The sequence below is a fragment of the Mauremys mutica genome, chromosome 7 (genome assembly GCF_020497125.1).
Source record: "Mauremys mutica isolate MM-2020 ecotype Southern chromosome 7, ASM2049712v1, whole genome shotgun sequence".
In the NCBI taxonomy this organism is placed as follows: Eukaryota; Metazoa; Chordata; order Testudines; family Geoemydidae; genus Mauremys; species Mauremys mutica.
In genome coordinates, this window is record NC_059078.1 from 101,327,090 (window position 1) to 101,350,556 (window position 23,467).

The window sequence follows — 23,467 nt, forward strand, 5'->3', positions numbered from 1 at the left end:
TAGCTTCTGCCGCTCGCAGGTGCTGGAGTAGTTAAGCCAACGGGAGAGCTGTTACACACATGCTTAGTTTTAAGCAGGAATAGTCCCATGAAAGGGGCTACTTGTATTCTTAAAGGTAACGTATGTAAGTCTTTGCAGGATCAGTTCTTAAATAGGACTAATGGCCATCACTCCTGTTGGCTTAGAGTGGCTACATTAGAGAGCTTACAGAGGCACAGCTGCATCGGTGTAGCTGCGCTGCTGTAAACTCTCTAGTGTAGCTGTGCCCTAATATCATTTGGAGAGGTGGTGTTCCTCCAGTGACAGAAAAACTCCTCCTTTCAGTGTAAGCTGCATCTATGCTAGGAAGCTACACGGATATAACCATGCTGGTACAATCTCTGTAGTGTGGACACAGCCTTGGTGCTTGAGTTTCTCCCCTAAGAAGCTCCAAGAGGAGAAAACGAGAGGAAGATAGACAGGTTCAGGACTCAGATTATGGACTGCTTTGTTCTGTGGCAGGGGATGGGAAAGTTACTCAGCTAAAAAGAGAATTGAAGGCTACATTAGAGATAGTGACAGCTCGGACACCTGATTTAAATCAAGAATGAGGAAGCAAAGAGAAGTGCACTTTAGACACCATCTCACACAGTCTGCTCTTCGTCCAGTATCAGAGTCCAGTCGAGTGCAGGGGAGCTCATCCACCACTCCTTTGAGGAGTGCTTTCTGGGCCTTGCCATCTGGCACATACAAGAGGAGATCTCCTTCACCAGAGTCATCCTCAAAGAGGCACTGTCAGTGACCAGGACATGGATGGTCATGCTACTGGTTGAACCAGGAGTCAGGCCTAATAGTCAAAGAAGGACTCAGACCTAGTAGTTAGAATAGGAGTCAGTAGCCAGGAATCAGAGCCCAGTATTACAGCTGGAGTCAGAGGCCTTGTGCGAGAGCCAACGGTGAGGGTCAAAGTCGGAGGTTAGGAATCGGAGTTGTGGATCAGAATCGTGTTACCTAGAGTGAGGCAAGGCAGAGGCAAGGCTGGGTGCAGAAGAGGAGCAAGACTGGAACAAGGTAGGAGGCAGGTTGAAAACAAGCATGCACAGAAGTATCTGTGAGCAAATGCTTTGAGCAGCCACTGAATTTCTGCTGATGGCCTTGTGAGCCAGTCTTCTGACTATTCCAATCAATCAGATGGCAAAGGCCATCAGGCACCATACTACAGGCCAGCTGTGCTTATCTGGTTGCCTGGAGACTAGCTTCTGTTGCAGGCCCTGATTCCTAACAGTTTGTATATATGTGACCCAACATGCCAGGTTCCATCTCTAGGGTATGCAGGCATGGCTAAAATTGGTCTGCTGCCCTCAGGTATGCCATCTGGACAAGTTGGTACTCATCCCAGACAGAGTATTGTCAGCCCTGGATTGGTGGATGAACCAGGACAACGTGTGCTGGGGAATTCTATTCTCACCAGCTCTCCCTGCTATGACTATGGTAACAGATGCTTCTACCAGGAGGTGGGAGGAGCTCATTCGAGGTATATACAAGCTCAGCGCATGTGGCCCATTCACAGGGACAAAGTGGAGTGGAAATGAGTATCTAAGCACCAAATAATTGGGTCTAAAAATTATTAAAAACATCAAAAAAATTCTCAAAATGGATAACTGGGAGATAGAACAATTTTAAGATGGAATTATTGATACAGCCTATTCAAGAGACTATCTAAGGAAGTGTAACTCCCACTAATTTCATCACAGGGTTCTTTTAATGCAATAGCTGATGTCTCAAAATCAGCAACTGAACTTGATGTTGAAATAAAGAGAATGTTTATTGAAGTAACTAAAATAACAAGGAAATATACAAAATCAATCAATAATATGCAAATGATTTCAGTATATCAAATGAAACATAAATGAGGAATAAGTTATTAATAGTTAAAATCAACTTCTAATTAACTATGAAATTCTAAAATAAAAGAACAAAATCACAACAAAATTTGATTATCTATGACGGAACTAGTATCATAAAAGGGTAAAATTCAAAAAGTCATGAGAATCAACAACCATGCTATTCAATCAATTACTCAAGGCACTAAACTTACCAAAGAATATTTTGTCTCTTACTGAGAGAGGCTAACAGCTAAGCATCGCTAACAATTCAGTGCACACATTAAGTAAGTTAATATCGAATAACAAAGGTAAATTCAGTGAAAATAAACTAGGTTACAACATTAACTCTATCGAAAATCTCTTAAACTGAAGAAAAACAATTATTATTAAAAATTAATAAACTAAATATTCTAACAAAGAAAGCTTACCAAACAACTAATAATTCTTCTCAATTTTGTCATAAGAAACTAGAATTCTAGGACTAAGCATTAGATGTAAAGAAATAAGTTTGAGGTCATATGACAGCTACAGTTCAATATTAATCAGTATTCAAATACATATGCCTAGCTGGAAATTGTTGTGATAACACATAAAAGTTGGGGCATAATGGAGAGCAGGTAGCATTCTCTTTGGGTTGGTGGAATTAATAGGCTAGTTTGGAAGTGATAAACACTAAAGGAGTCTAAAAAGTAGCGTATAAGGCTATGTCTACACTACACACCTTTTAGTGACACAGCTGTGCTGCTACAGCCGTGCAGTTAAAAGGCGCAGTGTAGCCGCTCTTTGTCAGCAAAAAGATATCTCTCCCACCAACAAAAAATTCCACCCCCAATGAGCAGAGGTAGCTTTGTTGACAGGAGAGTTCTCCCGCTGACAAAGCGCTGTTTTTTGTCCATAAAACTTTTGTCGTTGCGGGGGGGTGTTTTTCACACACCCCGAACGACAAAAGTTTTACCGACGAAAGTCCAGTGTAGACAAAACCTAAGGTGATGCTTAAATTGAATCAAGATGAGCGGTTTAGAAAATAGGAGTTAGGTGTGAAAAAGTGTTTGTCTTTCAGTTAAATTGCATAACAAACTTTTTAGGTTGAGGTAGTCATAGACAAAGCACAAATATATGAGGAGGTATAAACCTAGCAAGATTGATATGCAGAAAAGTAATTAAAGGAGCACAGGGCTCTTAGTAATTGGAATAAACAAAGGTAAAGCTGTAACAATTTAAATTTTCTGACACAAAAAATGGAAATGAGGCTAGTTTGGAGTGTAGGATATTAACACATTCGATAACTCTGTAGCTAGAAACACATAACACACAGTGTAAAAGTATTCTAAAATTTATAACAGATAAAGTCTGAAGTGAGATTTTTAAGTTAGAAGATAGCTTTTTATTTTTACTCTCACAGTGTAATGTAACAAAGGAGAGAGATCTGAGATCAGAGGCTTCTCTCGCTGGCAGGTAGTTCTCTTTCACACACTCAAAGACAACACAGCTGCAGGAGGGTGAGTGTATAAGATACGGGGCAGAGCAGTCATTTAATGAAGTTGCTAGTTCTCAGTAGAACTTTAGAAACTGAGTTTAAACAAGATAAAAAAATTAACCATCAAACAAATCCATTTGAGTCCTTAGCCTCTTACTCAGTGTAACATCACTTGGCTAAGGTAGCCTTTTTAGTAGCAAGGAGAGTGAGGTAGCTGCATTCTCTGGTAACAGACCCTCCTTATATGGCATTCTTCAAGGACAAGTGCAACCTGGGCCTCACCCTAAGTTCTTATCCAAGGTACTATCTGATTGTCACTTTAATCAGTCATACATACCAGTCTTTTTTCCAAAGCCACCTGTTCATAAAGATGGGGAAAAAGCGGCATTCTCTAGATGTGCACCGATCCCTTGGCTTTTTACATAGAACAAAACCCTTTTGGGTTTCTTCCCAACTCTTTGTTTCCTATATGGAAAGAATGAGAGGCCATCCTATTATGGCACGACAACTTTCTAAATGGATTACCAGCTACATTGCTATGTTGTATGCTGCTGAAGGTCTGATGCCACCTGAGAAAATGCGAGCGCATTCAGCTAGGGCACATTTGGCCTCTTCTGCCTTTATGGGAACAGTCTCTATTGTTGACATTTGTAGAGTGGCCTCTGTATGGACATTTTCTAGACATTATGCAATTACTACAACATCAAGGGATAATTCAAATGTAGGGAAGGCAGCCCTCCATTCCCTTTTCAGATGACACTCCTTGTCTCGCCTCCATTGAAAACAGTTTGGGAGTCGTCTGCAGTGCAATGAACATATGAAATCACTCAAATAAAAAAAATGGTTACATACCTTCTCATGACTGTTGTTCTTCGAGTTGTGTTGCATATGTCCGTTCCACGACCCACCCTCCTTCCTATCATCTCAATTCCAGTATGAGGGAACTGAAGGACGAACAGGACAGCTCCACCCTTTATACCCTCAGTTCCAAGCATAAGGGAAATCAGGGCACGTGTGGCTGCCCTTACAGGGGCCTCTACGAAAAACTCTCTAACACCAGTGCACAAGATGCACACATACCTGTAGTGGAATGGATGTATGCATGCATCTCAAAGAACAGTTACAGGAAGGTAAGTAACCATTTTGGTTTGGTTTGTTTCATACAGAAAGATACTGCTGTCTTTGGATAACAGCTCCTTTGAAAGTGTACTCTGACTGAAATTCCTTTAACTTGCCTTTTTGTTAGAACGTTGCATGTCAGAATGGGCAAGTCAGTGCATTTCCTAATATTATTCCCATGGTGGAAACTGCATATATGTCAAATTCATGTGACATGGCTCGAGGGACAGTATGGTTGTTCATGAGGTACTTTCTCCTCTGAAGGAGGATTAGGCTCCACAAATGCATATCCTAGGAAGTTTGCAGAGCCTCTCTTTGGATGAAGGGAATTATCCAGAATATTATTATTAAATTATTTTGTGCAGTGGGATAAAGAAGAAACTCCATATTCCCAGGTAATTTTAATTATTAACATATTTCTGATGAATTACTAAATATCTCATTTTTCTTATATCAGGTGGACTTATGGATTTAGGTGAATGTGTGATATTACTAGCAGACAAACTACTTATGGAGTTACCTCTGGAAGCTCTAAGTACCTTTCAAGAAGAGGCAATAAGTTCTGTATCCAGAGACTTTTCTCTCCAAATTCTCTACAATCGAATACATGTAGAAGAACCAGGTACAATTACATGAATATTCTTTGCATTCAGAAATGACGATATCATAAAATCTATTATTTATTATGTTATTCATTTCTTTTACATTGAATACATTTGACTATGAGACAAGATTTCATACCCAAAAGTTTCCTAGTAATATTGACTGGAATATCTATTGAGAAAAGTATATAAAAACATACTATAGCTTTTCAATAATGTCCAGACTTACAATACCATTACAGTGTGAGCTGTTCTTTTTCTAAAAAAAAAAAAAAAAAGCCACCAAGATTGAATCCATGCTAGGAGTCTGTCACCTCTCTGTAACCTACATTTTGACCATACAGCTGAAAGACTTACCCAAGTTCTATGTACAGCCACTTTATCTGCAGTTCCTGCATGACTGATTTTGCAACATCTTTTGCAGCGGCTGTTCATGCTCCCATGTCCAGCTTGCCAGCCCAGTGCCAATCTCAGAGGAACAAAGGCATATCAGGACTAACAGCTATTGTGTTCCCATTGTGTTCAGCTATTGTATCCCATTGTGGCAGCAACTCTGGGATAGAGACAGGCATGGTGACTAATTTAAGAAGCCCTAAATTATATCCCCCTGTTTGTAATGTGGTACGTGATCCTGGACTAGGTTTAACAGACTAGTGACTGAAACAGCCAGAGTGGTTGTCACAATGCAGAAATTTAGCTTTGCCCAAACTTCACAGTGTGACTGAAGGGTAGCAGTGTGGATGGTCAAACATGTGGTGGAGGAGTGCACAATTAGAAGATTGGAGGGTGGATTGAAACACCTTGCTGCCCTCAATATTCTGCCGTCTAACTGCTGCATCAATCTAGATATTGACTTGTGATGTATACGAAAGAAGAAGTGTCAGTACAATATCTGCTTCTAAGGCCTCTAATTTAAAATATCCTGGACTTCCGTAAAGCACTTGTAAAGTTCGTTGGACTTTAAAAGGTCTTGCAACAAGTGGTTCTAAGAGCTGTAACATTTGAAGTGGCTGTCAGAACAGAGAACAGAAGAAAGAAGCTAAAAAAATTCAGATTTAGCAAAGCAATGTTGGCAATGGAGTGTGAAATGCTGAGATTGTTTAGGCTTCTGGGATGAGCCGATTACGCTGGGAATTGTGTGTAAAGGGCTGGCCTTGAGCGGCCAGCTAATTGTAAATAGGATGATAAGTCAAACAGGTGTTAGGATGATAATTACCCTATGGGGTTACAGCTGTGGCTGTGTTAATTTTGTTAACCAATTAGCAACTGTCTGATTGCTTGCCATAATGGGATATAAGAGCATGCTGGAAATGAATAAAGAACTCTCTGCTTATGATCACATGGGTTGTCAGACTCTGTCCATGCTCCTCTGCGATGCAACAAATGGTGACCCCGACGTGATTCGTATCGAATGAGGATAGTGTTGGTGGCCTGAACTGAAAAGAAGAAAAGGAGGCGCACCTGAGCTCAGTGTCGAGCGGCTAGGAGCCGCAGGGCGTCCGAAAAGAGGGACGCACCTGAGCTCAGTGTCGAGCGGCGGCCGCAGGGCGTCCGAAGAGAAGGGCGCACCTGAGTTCAGTGTCGAGCGGCTAGGAGCCGCAGGGCGTCCGAAAAGAGGGGCGCACCTGAGCTCAGTGTCGAGTGGCAAGCCGCAGGGCGTCTGAAAAGGGAGGCACACCCCAGCCCAGAGGTGAGCAGCTAACATGGGAACCGCTGCATCAGCGGAAGAAAGGACGGTGCATGAATATTTGATGCGCATCGCGGAGCGGCAGGGAGAGAAGCTCCCCTCTGATACGTTATCCCGTCTGCTGCGGTGGGGACGGAGAAGGGGACTTTCTGTTCAACCAAGTACAATTTTTGATAAAACTGTTTGGGAGCGGCTAGGCTCCGAGCTTTGGAAGTCGGTGGCTCGGGGCGATAAGGAGGCCTTCTCCCTGAGTCCAGTATGGAATAAGGCGAAGGAGATAGTGGAAACTCTCGCGGCCGAGGCAGGAGTGCAGGCGGCCCTTTCTGAGCTTTGCCGCCCAACGCCCGGAATGCCTTCTGTGTTGCCGGTTGGAGCCAGAGAGTTTTTCGGTGGTGAGGACACGGTGATACCTTTGGCTTCCGACCCCTTCCCCATGGATGATGTTGCCCCTGCTACGGCCCCACTACCCTCCAATGTGGCTATCGGCCCCGACATGATTGATCCTGCTACGGTCCCGTTACCCCCCGATACGCCCGAGCCTATGGAGACAGCCTTGCCGTATGCACCCCCTCCAAAGCCATGCCATGTCCACGGGGCCTGGGGGTGCCACGATTGCGGGGGGACAGAGGAGGCTCGGGTGGAACATGTGCCATCGAACCCATATCCCGATTTGACTAAGTTTACTCAGTTTACTCAGTCTGATGCCTTCTATAAGGAGATGGAGCGCCAGGGTCGACAGCTGCAGCATATATGTGACAAGTTGGACCAATTGGAAGGTTTTCCACCTGGATCATCGCGATCGCATCTTCACAAGTGCTTTCATTCGACTCGCCCCCCCGCCTGGCCCCGGGGACCCTCCAACTGGGGACCCTCCGGATCCGGTACAGCGCTGGCATGGGGTTTTAAGAGAAGCCATCCTTGAAGGTCTAACACCTGAGGCCTTTCCAGTGATTACGCCAGACCCTCAACACCCTAATCATAGACGGTGGGCCCCTTTGGACTGGAAGTTGATCCATGAGGCACAGAAATCGATCATGGCTTATGGACTAGATAATCCGTATGTACAGTCTATCATTGAACAGATATTTGCTGGCCAAGCAATGTGTCCGTACGATGCGATTAAGCTAGCTGACATGCTTCTTACACCTACACAGAAACTGTTGTGGAAAGATGATTGGGCTAAGAGAGTTGACTTGGCTCTTGTCCGCAATTTGGATTTACCGGATGGTGATCCTCGGCGCGTGGCCACTGCTGATACGTTTTTGGGAGCCGGTCGCTTTGTTGACCCGCACTTGCAAGCTCGCCTTGAGCCCCGGATCCTGCAGCAATCACAGGAACTAGCTTTGGCTGCCTTTAAAGCGGTGCCCCAGATGGGAAAGCCGGTCCCTCCCTATGCTAAAATTACACAAGGCCCATCGGAACCGTATTCCACCTTTTTGGATCGCCTTCGAGAGGCTATTGATAGATCTCCCAATCTGACGCCAGAAGCCAGAACTGCAGTTGGACTTGATCTTGCCACCCAGAATGCAAATCCCACTTGCCGCCGTATATTAGCCACCTTGCCCAAGACTGCGACCCTGATGGAAATGATTGAGGCATGTGGTAGGGCCGCTATGCTTGAGGAGACGGATAAGGCGGCAATTCATGCTAAGGCACAGGCCTCTGCACTGGCCGTGGCGTTACAACCCCTGCTCGGGGGACAGCGGGGGGCTAGAAGACCGACCCGGCCAGCCGGCCCCTGTTTTGGTTGTGGAAAACCCGGGCATTTCCGGCGGGACTGCCCTATGCAAAATGGGCAGCGGGCCTCTGATGTGTCACCTAAAGCTGCAACTGGCGCTTGCACACAATGTGATAAGTTTGGACATCCCGCCGCCGACTGTGGGGCGCGTTACACGAAGGATGGAACACCGCTGCCGGGAAACGGATCGCGGAGCGCCCCTCGGAGGAGCGCGACGACACAAGTGCCTCCACCCGCCAACCCGGCTGCCTGGAACACCTCACCGGAGCAACCCGTGGCAGTGCCGGAGTGGACTTGGCCACAGCGATAGATGTAGTTTTGGAGACTGACGAGGTTCAAGTTCTTCCTTCCAACATCGATGGTCCATTAGGATTTGGACTGAGTGCCCTTTTGATTGGCCGTTCGTCAACATCGAAACAAGGTATTTTTGTTTTGCCTGGCCTTATTGATGCCGACTATACGGGGAATATTGGGATAATGGTACGTGCCCTCTGTCCCCCTGTGACTATAACTGCTGGTACACGTCTTGCTCAGTTAATACCTTTCAAGGGATGTGTGCCCCGATCGACCCCGATTGACCGCGGGTCTCGAGGGTTTGGATCCACTGGCCCTCCCCAAACTGCCTTTGCTATGGACATCACTTTGCGCAAGCCCACCCGAACTGCTCGGCTTCAGGGATCCGATGGGCGGCAAATCACTCAGGAAGCTTTTATTGGGGATGCAATGCAGAGTGGGGTAACTGAGGCACCTGGGACGACAGAGGTAGAAGATACTGTGTTTACCTTGGAATCAGAGCACACTGAAGCGGTTGCAGCTGAGGCCCCCATGCAGAATGATGTAGGAGATGCGCCATCTAACCTAGTATCAGAATGCCCAGGGGCAGTTGTAAATGGGGCCCCTCTACAGAGCGACATGTGTCCTCAAGAACTGCCTGTGTGTGGAAAGGGAGACGAAGAGGAGCCTTTGGAAGCAAAACAAACATTTCTACTGACTGCGACAAGCTCAAATGACAATCAGCGAAAGGAAACCAAGTTTGAGCTAAGGACGGAAGTGGAAAAGGATTTGTTTGAATCTGGAAAATTGGAACTTGCAAACGGTGATAAATTTTATTCAGCTCCAGTGCAGCAAGAGAGTTTAGCTGTGCAGCTGGCAGATACTGGCTCACCCATTTTTAGTATTGGAAGCTCTGGGGCTCAAAAAACATTTGTGCCTGTTACAGCTGCAGCAATTGAAGAACAAATCATTGCAGAAACTGTAACATCTATGGAAACCTCAGCTGAAATTTTAAAGCCTTTAGAAGCAGTGCCTGCAGTATTATTTCCTGAACTAGTCCACGATGTTACCACTGCTCATTCGGGATTTGAGGCTGCAAGCAGTAGCAGTGAAGCAATTGCAACTGTGTTAGTATCAGAGATGTCTGCTGCAGTGGTGGATGGAATGTCTGAAAGAGCCACAAGATGTACACAACCTGGGCCCCTGGAGGATAGTTGCTTGTTTGCTATGCCAGGATTCTTTCTGTTTGATCCTCCCTGAATGATTTATTAATTGGGATAAATTTTTGCTTTGCCTGAATGTATAGGGTATTTGTGTGTTCTAAGTAATGATTGATTGCCCCCCCATTACTTGCCCCGGCTCTCTGGAGCTTGGTTACCTTTGTTTTTGAAGTTTGAGAACACTCAGCCGAAAGGTTTGTTGAGTATTCTCAAAGGGGGGAGTTGTAGGCATAAATTTAGGTAATTTGGGAGAATGGCTTTGAATTTATGTGACCCAAAATACCTTTATGTAAAGTGCTTTTGTTAGCCTTTTTAGATTTTTGTAAATTTTGTATTATGTACTGATTATTGGCAGTTGTATGATTGTTTGATATTTGATGTAGCCCCCACGGTGGGAAGTACAGATAGTTGTTCACAGAAGATACCAGAAAGGTAGGGGCTAGTACGGTTTAGCAAGAGGAAATATGGATCGGGCCCAGGCAGGCACGCAATAGATAGAGAACTTGAAGAGGAAAAAAGGATCGGGCCCAGGCGGCGGGCAACAGACAACAAGCTTGGAATACTGGTTGATAACCTTGAGGGTGTAGTTGATAGAAAAGGTAATTAACTACTAGCGAGTAATGTTAGGCAGAGTACAAAGTTAACTCTGTGGTTGCTGGAGGGAATAGCAGTTGAATTTAGAAGTAAGTCAGGATGCAATTGTATTACTGTAAATGATTTTATTGATGATGTAATTTTTCTTTTTTTTTGCCTGATGGTACTAAGGGTATTTGTATATTGTATGTAATGATTGCTTGCCCAGTAGGGGTAGTTTTGTTTTGTTTTTTAGATATTAAGAAAATTGGTGTTAGCTGCATAGCATTTTATGTACCATGCATTTATTTACAGAGTTAAATTTATGTTATGTGTTTTATGTTTTGTTTTGTGGTGTTTGTTTGTTTTTTTTTCTGGCCAGACTTGTCTTTTGCGTTTTATGTGGTTTATGTTGTGTTTTTTCTAGGACCCCCCCTCCCTCAGTGTCAGTTTGATCGCCTGACATCTGAGGGATGATTTGGTAATAGAAGTTTGCCACAAGTTGGTGTGCTATTGAGTAGGGGGGAATCCTGTAGAATTTACACCATTTATTTGTTGTGCTTTGTTTTTGTTTGGTGTTGTTGGGGTTATGTTAAGAATTGCATGATTATATAGGTTGGCTTTATAAAGTTTTAATTTTGGCTTGTGATAGATTGTGGTGTTATGTTGTTATAAGTTGGAAATGTTTTGCTAATGTTTTTATCCCTTTTTTCTTTCCCTCCTTTTTGATTTTGGGTAGAGGGGGGAGGTGTTGGCAATGGAGTGTGAAATGCTGAGATTGTTTAGGCTTCTGGGACGAGCCGATTACGCTGGGAATTGTGTGTAAAGGGCTGGCCTTGAGCGGCCAGCTAATTGTAAATAGGATGATAAGTCAAACAGGTGTTAGGATGATAATTACCCTATGGGGTTACAGCTGTGGCTGTGTTAATTTTGTTAACCAATTAGCAACTGTCTGATTGCTTGCCATAATGGGATATAAGAGCATGCTGGAAATGAATAAAGAACTCTCTGCTTATGATCACATGGGTTGTCAGACTCTGTCCATGCTTCTCTGCGATGCAACAAAGCAATATAGGGGTTTGTCTGTGCAGTGAGTTAGTGCACAGCAAGCCATGGTGAGAATGTATAGGACACTAGCTTGCCACATAGTAACTCGTTAGGGAGACCCTATTGCCAGGCACTAAAGGGTCTGGGTCAAAGAACACTGTGGAACTTTAGTGTTCAGTAGCGGGGTCCATGCAGCCAATTAGTGCATGGCAAGCTTTTTCATTGTAGATTCACACTCTCTGGCTTGCAACACACTAACTTGCTGTACAGAAAAGCCCTAACATAAAACCATATGTGAATAAGTTTTAAGACATGACTTCAAAACTACTGAACCATTTTCCTTTATATTTAGCTGAGATTACACTGAGAGCTACATATTTCTTTTGATCCACTGAGCTATTGCTGCAAAATCTTGATCAGAAAATATGGAAGAATTGTGTGAAAAGGATGGCTTGTATTACATGCCCAGAGAACTCAAACCCAATTGAGAAGGCTTTGTCAGTATGTCCATAGACAAAATTTGTTTGAATGGAGATCAAGCTTGTAAAGTTTCATATACCCCTGCCTCCTCTCCATTAGAAGAGGGCTGTTCTGATTTCTAAGGGTACTCACTGAATTAGATCATCTCCTAATTGATTTGCATATCCCTCTGTGCAACCAGCATTCATAGAATCATAGAAATGTAGGGCTGGAAGGGGCCTCCGGAAGTCATCAAGTCCAATCTCCTGCTCAGTGGCAGGACCAAGTAAATCTAGACCATCTGTTACCGGTGTTTGTCTAACCCATTTTTAAAACCTCCAATGATGGGGATTCCACAGCCTCCCTTGGAAACCTATTCCAGAGCTTCACTACCCTTATATTTAGAAAGTTATTCCTAAAATCTAACCTAAATCTCCCTTGTTGCAGTGTAAGCCTATTACTTCTTGTCCTACCTTCTGTGGACATGGAAAACAATTGATCACCATGCTCTTTATAATAGCCCTTAACATATTTGAAGACTGTTATCAGGTTGCCCTCAGTCATCTTTTCTCAAGGCTGTCACCACTGCTTCATGGGGATCCAGACCTAGTAGTCAGAGCCAGAGTCTGCAGTCAGAAGACAGGAATCAGCTGGGTCAGGATTCCAGGAAATCAGAAGCAGGAGACAAACTGGAGGTCCTGAACCACAAGTCAGATGCCAGGAGTCAGGCTAGTTCAGGATGCCAGGAAATCAAGAAGCAGAAGGCACACAGTACAGAGCAGAGTGGAGCCCAGTTGTTCAGAAACTTTCCTGTTCCTGCCACTGGCTTAAGTAGGGCCAGTGGACCAATCACCTGCTCTGGGGCTCTGCCAATCTGACCTCAGCGGCAGCGCCTCACCTTGGGGCTGGCCTTCACAGGTAAGCCATTTTTAGCAGACTGTTAGGTGGAAAGTTGGAATATGGTTTCTCCCATAAACTCTGAGGACCTAGGTTTGAGACCCCTGAATCATGACAAATCCTAAACATGCCCCATTTTTTAACCTTTCCTCATAGGTCAGGTTTTCTAAACATTTTATCATTTTTTTGCTGTCTTCTGGACTCTCTCTAGTTTGTCCACATCTTTCCTAAAGTGTTGCTCCTGGAACTGGAAACAGTACTCCAATATAGGCCTCACCAATGCCGAGCACAGCATTGTTACTCATAGACTCATAGACTTTAAGGTCAGAAGGGACCATTATGATCATCTAGTCTGACCTCCTGCACAATGCACGCCACAGAATCTCACCCATCCCCTCCTGTAAAACACCCCTAACCTATGTCCAAGTTATTTAAGTCCTCAAATTGTGGTTTAAAGACCTCAGGGTGCAGAGAATCCTCCAGCAAGTGACCAGTGCCCCATGCTGCAGAGGAAGGCGAAAAACCTCCAGGGCCTCTGCCAAAATTCCCTAGAGGAAAATTCCTTCCTGACCACAAATATGGTGATCAGTTAAACCCTGAGCATGTGGGCAAGACTCACCAGCCAGCACCCAGGAAAGAATTCTCTGTAGTAAATCAGATCCCACCCCATCTAACATCCCATCACAGACCATTGGGCATTTACCTGCTAATAATCAAAGATCAATTAATTGCCAAAATTAGGCTATCCCATCATACCATCCCCTCCATAAACTTATCAAGCTTAGTCTTGAAGCCAGATATGTCTCCTGCCCCTACTACTCCACTTGGAAGTCCCATGTTGTTACATACAACACTTCTGTTAATACACTCCAGACTGAAATTAGCCTTTTTCATAATTACATGACACTGTTGACTCATATTCAATTTGTGATCCACTATAATGCCTAGTTCCTTCTCAACAATACTAGCCAGTCATTCTCCATTTTGTATTTGTGCATTTGCTTTTTCCTTCCTAAATTGACATACAGTAATAATACAGTATGCATATGCCTTTTCCTTCCTAAATAATACAGTAGAACTTCAGAGTTACGGATACCTCGGGAATGGAGGTTGGCACACCAGGCCAGGCTTCAGCAGCAGCTGAGCTCCCTCTTCAGCTCTTGCAGGCAGCTTCTTTCCCTGGGTCAGACTGCAAGCGTGTGTGTGTGTGTGTGTGTGTGTGTGTGTGTGTGTGTGTGTGTGTGTGTGTGTGTGTGTGTGTGTGTGTGTAAACAGCAAGTCCCATTCCTGGCAGGGTGTGGGGGGAGGTGTAAAAGCAGCACAGAACCCAGTGCAGTAGGTGGGGGTGGGGACAGGCAGCCCACATGTGCCTACCTTTAAGATGCAATACAGGCACGCATTTCAATATATATATTTTGGTCTCTGCTGCTGCCTGATTGGTTATTTCCAGTTTCACATGGTGTCCAGTTGACCGGTCAGTCCATAACTCTGGTTTTTGCACCTTTGAGGTGCTACTGTACTTTGCACTTGTCTTTATTGAATTTCATCTTGTTGAATTCAGACCAATTCTCCAATTTGTCAGGGTCCTTTTGAATTCCAATCCTGTCCTCCAGCATGCTTGCAGTCCCTCCCAGCTTGGGGTTTATAAGGATACTCTCCACTCCTTTATCCAAGTCATTAAAGAAAATATTGATTAATACCGGACCCAAGACTGACTCCTGCAGGGGTCCACTAGATATGCCTACTCAGTTTGACAGCAAACTATTGAGTATGGTTTTTCAACCAGTTGTGCGCCCACCTTGTAATAATTTTATCTAGATCACATTACTCTAGTTTGCTTATGAGAGTGCCGGTGGGACTGTGTCAAAAGCCTCACTGAAATCAAGGTGCATGACATCTACTGCTTCCTCCCATCCATTAGGCCAGTAGCCCTATCAAAGAAGGAAATTAGGCTGGCTTGGCAAGATTTATTCTTGACAAATACATGCTGGCTATTCCTTATAACCCTATTATCGCTAGGTTCTTACAAACTGATTGTTGAATAATTTGTTCCAGTATTTTTCTAGGTATCAAAGAGCTAAACCTAGCCGTGTGATGCTGGTTGGCTGGTATCTGATTATTTGTTAGAGTATGACCTTAAGCACAGGGCCTTGTGAATCTCTGTGCTGCAGTACACAGCTATTGAAGGTGGGGCTTAGAAGGGCTGCAGAAGATTCTGTCCCAGCAACACACAATGAAGGTCATAGAAAGGAGCAAAAAGCAGGGGTTGCAAGAGATACCGGGAAGAGAAATCTGCAGGAGGTGCTGAGGATAAGCTCAAGAACTGGGTTACTGGGATTGTCAGGGAGCACAATTGGCTTAATCCTGTTCCCACTGAAGCCCATGAGAAAATGCATGCAGGAGTGGACTACAACTAAGCACCTTGAGATGTTTGTATGAAAAGCACTTTTCAGTGTAAGACATTATTATATAACATAGACCTGGTTTCGACAACATCTCATATTCTGTTACGCAAATATAGTTCTGGGTGTTGCAAAAATCAGTCTTCACAATATGCTCTGAAAACAATTACTTCTTTGTCAGTATGAAATATTAGTGAACAAGAAGAATCCTAAGCCTTTGCAGACTTCTAAATAAAAGATCTATTAGCCTATAAATATTTACATTTAATAATTGGGCCACACCATTTGCAGTGCATACATTCAACTTCATCCCTTTCTTTTGTTTCTGTTTTTTTTTTAACTTTCAAATACTTCCTTGCATTTTGAAACTTATTCTGATACAGATTTTTGTTTTCTTCCCATTTTAGTATGTCAGATCTGTAAAACATTATCTGCTAACGTCTTGAAATGTATATGTGGTGGGTGTGAGATTCATTAGTACGTTCAGATGCATATGCATTTCAGAACTTGCGTGCGTGCCTCTTTGTTGTGTGTATCTGATAGACTAATACATAGCCTTACTTCAACAGGCATCTTTGCACATATACACAGATTAATGTATTATTGTAATACATATATCTCATGCAATGTATTGTATTTTCCTAAAAAAACAAGTTATTTTTATATATTTGAATGATACAAAAGTAGAGTGAACACTGGAAAAAAAACAAATAACACTTTTTGTAAAACCCGGAATTTTTCGGTAAAAATTGGTTTAAACTGAAAACAAAGGGGCTTAAGTATGAGTAAAGTCAGGAAACCTAGCTGCAAACCAAGACAGCAGAATGTATTCTATATAAGTTCTAATACCATGATTGTCACTGTAGTATCCATGTGCCTTCCACTAGTGCATTAAGCAATGCGATTGACATCTGTCACATTTGTTCTCTTATCCTCTTCCCAGAGGTAGAAGTGTTTTGTTTTTTCAAATGTTTGTATAATACACAGATACACAAACACATTGCCATATGTTTGTTAGAAAGGCAGTTTTAGAAAATGTCTCTTTTTTATTTCTGTTTTCAAATTTTCATAAGTGACTGGAGGTCACTGCCCTGCTGCTTCTGATGGTGCTGGCAACATGTGGGGGGGCCAGCTAGAGCTGCTGCCTGCTGCTGCTGCTGCTGTTGTGTTCCACTGGTGGGAGGGAGGAGAGAGTCACATCCCTAAACGCACACTCCAGAGTCCATGGAAAGCTATTTTCATGGGTGTTGAAGGGATGAGGGTGTGTAGCCTGAAGGAAAGGTCTTGGTTTATGCAATTATGGAAGCAGCCATTGAGAGTGAGGAAAGAGGAGTAAAAATCAACCAGTGAGTAATAAGGGGCACCTCAAATTATCCCCATGCTGCAGTGTGCTCCATCAATTCCTGGCTGCTGTACAGCCACTTGCGACAGTAGCCAATTGATCATAGTTTAGAGCAGACTCAGGTAGTTGTTGCAGAGTGCACTGAGAAATTAAAGCTCCTTTCTCCTGATCCTTCAAAACCACTTAAAGAAAAAATACCATGCCTCTTGTAAATACAGGCAGTCCTTGTTTCCTTGTTCTTCACTTTAGTTCTTTCTCAAAGGCTCCAGTTCTTTTTAAAAGGTTGTAGTTACTCCAGGGATAGGTACTGGTGCTTGGTCCTCTAATAAGCCTAGACAGTGCTTCTACAATTCTTCCCCAGCCCTCCACTCCTAAATCACAGTACAATAATCAGTGAATATATGTGTTTTTTCCTGGAACTTTTGTGTGCCTAGGTGACCACCTTTCTCACTTCCTTTCCCACTTGGCAAGCGTCAGCCTTGGACAAGTGGGTAGTAGAGATAGTTCTTCATTGTTATTCGCTGGAATGAAATTGTTTTTAATCTATTCTCTCAGAATAGACCTTCAGAAACAACAAGTAATCTTTACTTGTTTCTTCTTCTAAATCTCTTCTTCAGCCCTGTGTCTCCCACAATTTGTTACCTATGAACTAATCCTCAGTTCCTTCTTGCCGCCAGTGACGGTGCTAGTACATCTGCTGCTTTGGCTAGCATTGTTTCGTTCTCCGCCAGTGAAGAAAGGTGTCTTCACATGCTGGACATCCGAAGGGCCTTGGCTTTTTACTTTGAATGTACCAAGCATTTCTGTAAATCAACTCAGCTCTTCATTGCTACAGCGGATAGGATAAAGGGCCTTCCAGTGTCCTCTCAGAGGATTTCCAATTGGATTACTTCATGCATAAAGACTTGTTACAACCTGGCGGGGGTGACACCGCCGCCGCTGATTGTCAGAGCCCACTCGACTAGAGCTCAGGCATCTTCCGTGGCTTTCCTGGCACACATCCCTATTCAGGACATCTGTAGAGCCACAACGTGGTCCTCTATCCACACATTCACGGCTCATTATGCCATCACTTAGCAGTCCGGGGACAACGCTGGGTTCGGCAGTCCCTGTTCAGATACAAAACATTCCACATATTGTCTGTCTTTTAAAATCATTATGTATTTTTTTTCAATGAAGGTGCACAGCAGTTTAGCAAATACCACCTATATTTTAAAGTTTTTATTCTTTGAACTTTCACAGAGATTGAAGTAAAAAAAGACCCTAAAAGTTCAAAGGAGCCAAAACCAAAAGTGGATCAGAAAAAGAATGTCAAAATGGTAAGCAATAGAAATTCATACTGCTTTACATAACAGTGTAGCGAGACATTCATCCCTGTGTTAAGACCATAATCACAAGCTATCTCACAAACAGATGGAGCATAGTTGTATTTCAACTTTAAAAAAGAAAATTATTTCCTTAAATTTTTTCTAAGACACATGAGTTAAGAGAAGCAATAGGGTAATTTGTTATTCTTACCAGGGTCTTTGTTACACACACTGTAAGTGTGAGATGGAGTGAAAACCACAGAATTTGTTAGAATCTTTTTTATTAATCTTTGCCCAATAACTGCTGAGCTGGTTCTTCTGTGAGTGCTGGCGCCTATATGTACTCCACACCGGAGTATGCATGAGTGCCATGTGCCCAAGTCCAGAAATTCTAACATGCAGTGTCCATTGGCCCACATGTGTGCCATGGATCTCCTTGTGCTCCCAACTGAGGGCATAAAAGGCAGCACGGGCTGACACTTCTATAGTTCCATCTTACTGCCTCATGGCCTGAGTCATAATCCCTGTGTCCACAGAATTCTGCAGCTTTTTCTCTTGATAGAACATGTACATAAATATTCAATGGTTTCTGTGTTTCATAACTTTTATATTAGTCTAATTAGAGTTTTATAGCATTGTTGTTATAGCTTGTTTTTCCCTGTATTGGGGACTCCCTCCCCGTGGCCTGGAACTATGCCCAGAGTCCCAGGGTTCAAGAATTGCGTTTCCTGCCCTTGTTCCTTCTCCATGAGTGACAACCACCAATGCTGCCTCTACTGCTTGAGTGAGACTTGTATCTCTGTAAAATGCAGACATTATTAGCTAGTTCAGGCCTCTGCTGTAGATGCAGCTGTGCAAACTTCAGTACTGCAAGCATCTTTGCTTCCAGCTTCTTCTCACTTCCCTCCAGTCTAAGCACTGCTTGTCAATTCACCCACATGTGGAAGAAATGAAGGTTACTTACCTGTAACAGGAAGTTTTGAGAGTGATCCCTATCGGTATTACATAAATCTCACCCTTCATCTCCTCTGCTTCAAATCCTGTTGGATTTGCAATCAGAAGAGGAACTGCAGAGGTGTTGGCCCACACTGCCTCTTATGCCATCAGTCAAGTATGGAGAAATCTGTTGCACGTTTGTGGGCCAATGGACACTGCTGCTTAGGATTTCTGGACTCAAGCTCATCGTGCGTATGTGTACCCACATGTGAAACATAGACAGAGACCACACATCTTGAAGACTGTATGGTTACAGGTAACTAACCTCTGTGTCATTTAAATTCATATTCTGTGTATGAGCAAAGTATCCAGCATTAGATCAAGGTAAGCAGCTTCAAACAGACTTGAACTGCTTCTCTCCAACAAAATATGCTTATGTTTTTGGTTTCAGTTGGCACTGACATATTGTACCGCTTTTGGTCTAAGCCCCCAGACTTCAGCAAAGCATTTTAGTGTAGCTCATTTTGTCTGACACAATGTTGTGCAATGTTGATATAACTACTGAATTTTTTTGCATGGCAAAAAAAAATAATCTTTGTTATTTAATTGTAGGTACCCATTAATCGTGTTCTACCTCCTAACTGCCTGTCTGTTGATACACACAATTTTAAATGTATCCTTTCAAACGGAACTATTAACCAGAATGTATCGGTTAAGATGATAGATTTCATTGTTTACACCTCCTTAGCTATAGGTCAGATGTTGTGGATCCATATAATGAAGCAAGAGAAGCAGGTAATATATTTAGAAAATTATTTTCTCCACAAACTAAAGGTTTTGTGGATTTGGAACATTTTTATAGTAAGTGATGAACTTAAGACATGAGGTAGTTGACATAACAGCTCATCCTCATAATGTTGCTTATGTTTTAATTATTTTTTTTCAGCTTCTTATAAAAATAAAAACCTGTTTCAGATTCAGTCAAATAAGGCTGCATTCTTCCTTCTGTATATAAGTAATAAAATATGGAACCAACATCTCCAAGAAAATAATTATTGAAATAATCTCTCATTATATTTTTCCCACAAAATGTACAGCTCTTTAACAATAATTTATTTTGCTATTTTTGGATTTAAAAGGTAAATTTAAGGGCCTCAGCAATACTTAAGCATGCATTGGAGGTTCATGGGGAGCCACAGGAATGAGTGCTGTGTGATTTTTCCTTTGTGTGCAGAAGAGATCTGCATAGGCTAGAACAGACTAAGGCTCTCGAGCTGCAACTGACACTTGAATGTGTCTCCTGCAGCTCTTTCCAGCACATGATATTAAAATGTGGGGTGACTTAATTATTAACAAATCTAAGTTATTAACCAATTAGGATGCTTTTACTGTGTTATTAATCAATTGTAGAATACTTATATAAAAATAGTAAATAAAACAATGAATTCACACTCCTGTGGTTCTTTGGGGTCATGTTGGGTAATGTTGATGACTAATTTGGTTCCTGAACCACTGAAGTCTGAGTACCTCTGAGCTAGAGGTAGTGGCAGGAGTGGGGTAGAGAAGAGGCAGAGTGATCTACATTGGGAGCCAGTCATACTTAGATAACATGCAACTGATACAGGGGAGCTCTAGCTGCTACTTCAGTTCATAAGCTGCAGTGGAGGTCTGTGCTGCAACTCCATACCTTCGTATCTGGTTGTGAGGGCAAATTTCAGCTCCCAAACCCACTATCCCCTGGCGTTTCACCTGATCACTCTGACTTCATGTTGGTGATGAGACTTTCAACCCACGGGAATAAGCTGGACTTTTTTCTTTTTTAAATAATTAATGTAAAACTGAAATTCTTACAGTATTGAGTATGTAGCTCTTTTCCTCCCTTAACAATTGGTGTTAATAGTTTCACATTTTCTAAATTTATAGAAAAGCAGCATTTCGTAAGTATCAAATTGTTATCTACAAGTGACAGCAAATAGTGAATCAGCACATTTCTAAAAATCGGTGTTTATTCTGTGTTCTTTGAAATGTAATCATACATAAAAACTTTTGTGACCTTGAGTATTCATTCAAATTACCTGAAATGTTTGGTATAATAATGTAACTCTATCACTTAAATCCAGCCTGGAGGTTTGACACTTAAAACCTGTGTGAAGAATTAGAAGACAAAAAAAATCAAATTGTCTGGTTTCAAACTTACATAAACACTGAAAGAAAGATTTTTCAAAAGCACTTAGGCACTTATCTCCCAAATAACCTCCTAGAAATGTGATACCCTAATTTAAAATTGAAAATAAATAACAAATAGAAGTAACATTTTCTAGTTAAAGTTTGAAAAACAAAATTATATGTATTCTATTGATGAATAAAAGCCATTTTGCTAGAATTCTGTATATATTTTATCACTTTTAACAAGAGTTATATTTAGAAGTCCTCAAGCCAAAGATTATAAATAAAACTCATGTAGTGATTAAAGCCTTGAAGTGGCATGTTATCTTGTGATTCTTTGTAAGAGGTCAAGGATACAAGGATAATCAAGAGTGTCAATGTAAGGTCATTTTAAAATGGCCACTTCTTTCTTGAGTGCATTTACCAAGACTACATGTATCAGTTACTGTGTTTGTACAGTATGAAACAAAATATTTTCATAACTACCAATGTCACCTATTTTCCCACTGAAAACAATTTATTTTTTATTCAAATTTATTAGCAAAAGCTAAGTTATTCGGCATGCTCAAAATATGCTTAAATTTGGAATTTGAACCAGATAAAGTTATAAAAAATAATCTTTAACAAAGGGGAAAATATTACTCCAGCCATAGCATATAACAAATGTTATGACTTTGGGACACATTGTTCTACCTAATTTCTCTTTGATAGCAGAGCAGAAATAACTGATTCTGAAGTTTTGGAGGAGCTCCATGTAGGTGGAATTATAGCTGCAGGAGCATAGAAAACATAATCAAGATGGAAAAGACTAATTCAACTGTAACTAAAACTGAAGGGGTCTTTGTTTTTTAGTTCAGTCTTGTGAAATGTGTTAAACTGAGAGATCTGGGAATTGAATCCCATTATGTATATAGGTGCTATATAGTTCCCATCGCCACAGTCTCTGAGCCCCTAAAACGGGAATCGTATGAGCAGTGCAACGTTATGTTAACTCTTGACACAGAAGAACAACTTTTAGAGCTCATGTTTATACCTATTCTATCCTTGACTTCTCTCCTATATTATCTTTTCATCCCTGTCAGTCACAAAATATGCCATCACACCTGTCACTAGCTGGCACCTTTAGCTTTAGTCAGGATTAAGACCTACAATTGACAGGGCATGGCGACTGGACTTTTCTCATGAAAAACTTTAGATTGAATGATGATAGAAATTAAAAAATTGTATTGCCAGCCTCTGCATGTTAGAAATGTAGGCTGCACTGCATACTCTATATTATGTTAAATGATTAAATTCTTATGTTACAGAAGCAGTAAGTCCTTCCCACAAAATAAAGGAAATCCTAGAAAAATACCATGAGCAATTTACACCACACTGGGAAGGAGTTATTGGTAGCATGCATGTTCCAAGGTTTGTTATGGCTCTTCTATATTTTTCTCTTTTTTTTTTTAAATAAGTATTTCCCAGAGGCCTCAGTCATGACTAGGACCCCATTGTGCTAGGTGCTGTGCAAATGCATAGGAAGACATCGCCCCTACCCTAAGCATATCTACAGATTTATAGGTGGAAGAATTTAAAGAAAGAATCCAGAAGACACACCTGTAATACATTTTGCCATATTGATCACAAGCAAGGCTATAGTATGTAGGGGTATTCTGTTGATAGCAAAATGGCACGGTTCCTCTTGATTGTAATAAAATTACCATAAATGGAACTTCAGAAAAAACTTCTTATCTAAAATAATGGAAAACTGGAGAAGACATATACAAGGAGTTTTTGAGAGAAAGTTATAAAGTATATACATAGACAAATTTACAACATTAGCATTCTAGCAATATCACTCTGACAAAATAACAGGAGGTTACAAGTCCAGGTAATTCAGATCACTTCCCTGTCCATCTTACAAGTACTTGCATCTTCACTGAGTTAATAAATCAACAATTTTGGAATCAAATAGTTGAAAACTATAGCATTTTCATGCTCACTATAGGATTGTAATATTGTAGCACATACTTCTGAAATAAAATAGTGAAGATTCATCCTGTAGTTTACAATTTCAAGACCTGATGATGTAATTCATATTGTTTCACACAGTTGGTTCACTTAGCTTCATTTATAATTACTTCAATTTTAGAATCATCTCTTCCCACACCCAATTTCTTAGCTCCCTAATGAGTGTATCTCTTCTAGTCCTCGAGCATTCCCCTTGAACATTAAAATAAATACTGTATCTCAAAGAAATGGGGATTGCACAGTATATACTGGTTTGTTTCTCTGGAAAATAGTCCCTTAAATCTCAAAAGCACAGTCCATGTCTTATTTACTGTGAGGTGTTGTTACTTTTCAAACAATTGTTT

General features: G+C 41.8%; 1 protein-coding gene across 1 annotated transcript in view; it reads left to right on the forward strand.

Moving 5' to 3' along the window:
* Window positions 1-23,467, forward strand: part of CFAP46 (cilia and flagella associated protein 46) — a 155,567-nt gene that overhangs the window by 123,145 nt on the left and 8,955 nt on the right. Inside the window, exons 52-56 of the mRNA XM_045025832.1 lie at window positions 4,919-5,083; window positions 17,944-18,020; window positions 19,557-19,617; window positions 19,704-19,739; window positions 22,418-22,520. Of these exons, the coding sequence (XP_044881767.1) occupies window positions 4,919-5,083; window positions 17,944-18,020; window positions 19,557-19,617; window positions 19,704-19,739; window positions 22,418-22,520 (442 nt within the window). The remainder of the gene's footprint in view (window positions 1-4,918; window positions 5,084-17,943; window positions 18,021-19,556; window positions 19,618-19,703; window positions 19,740-22,417; window positions 22,521-23,467) is intronic.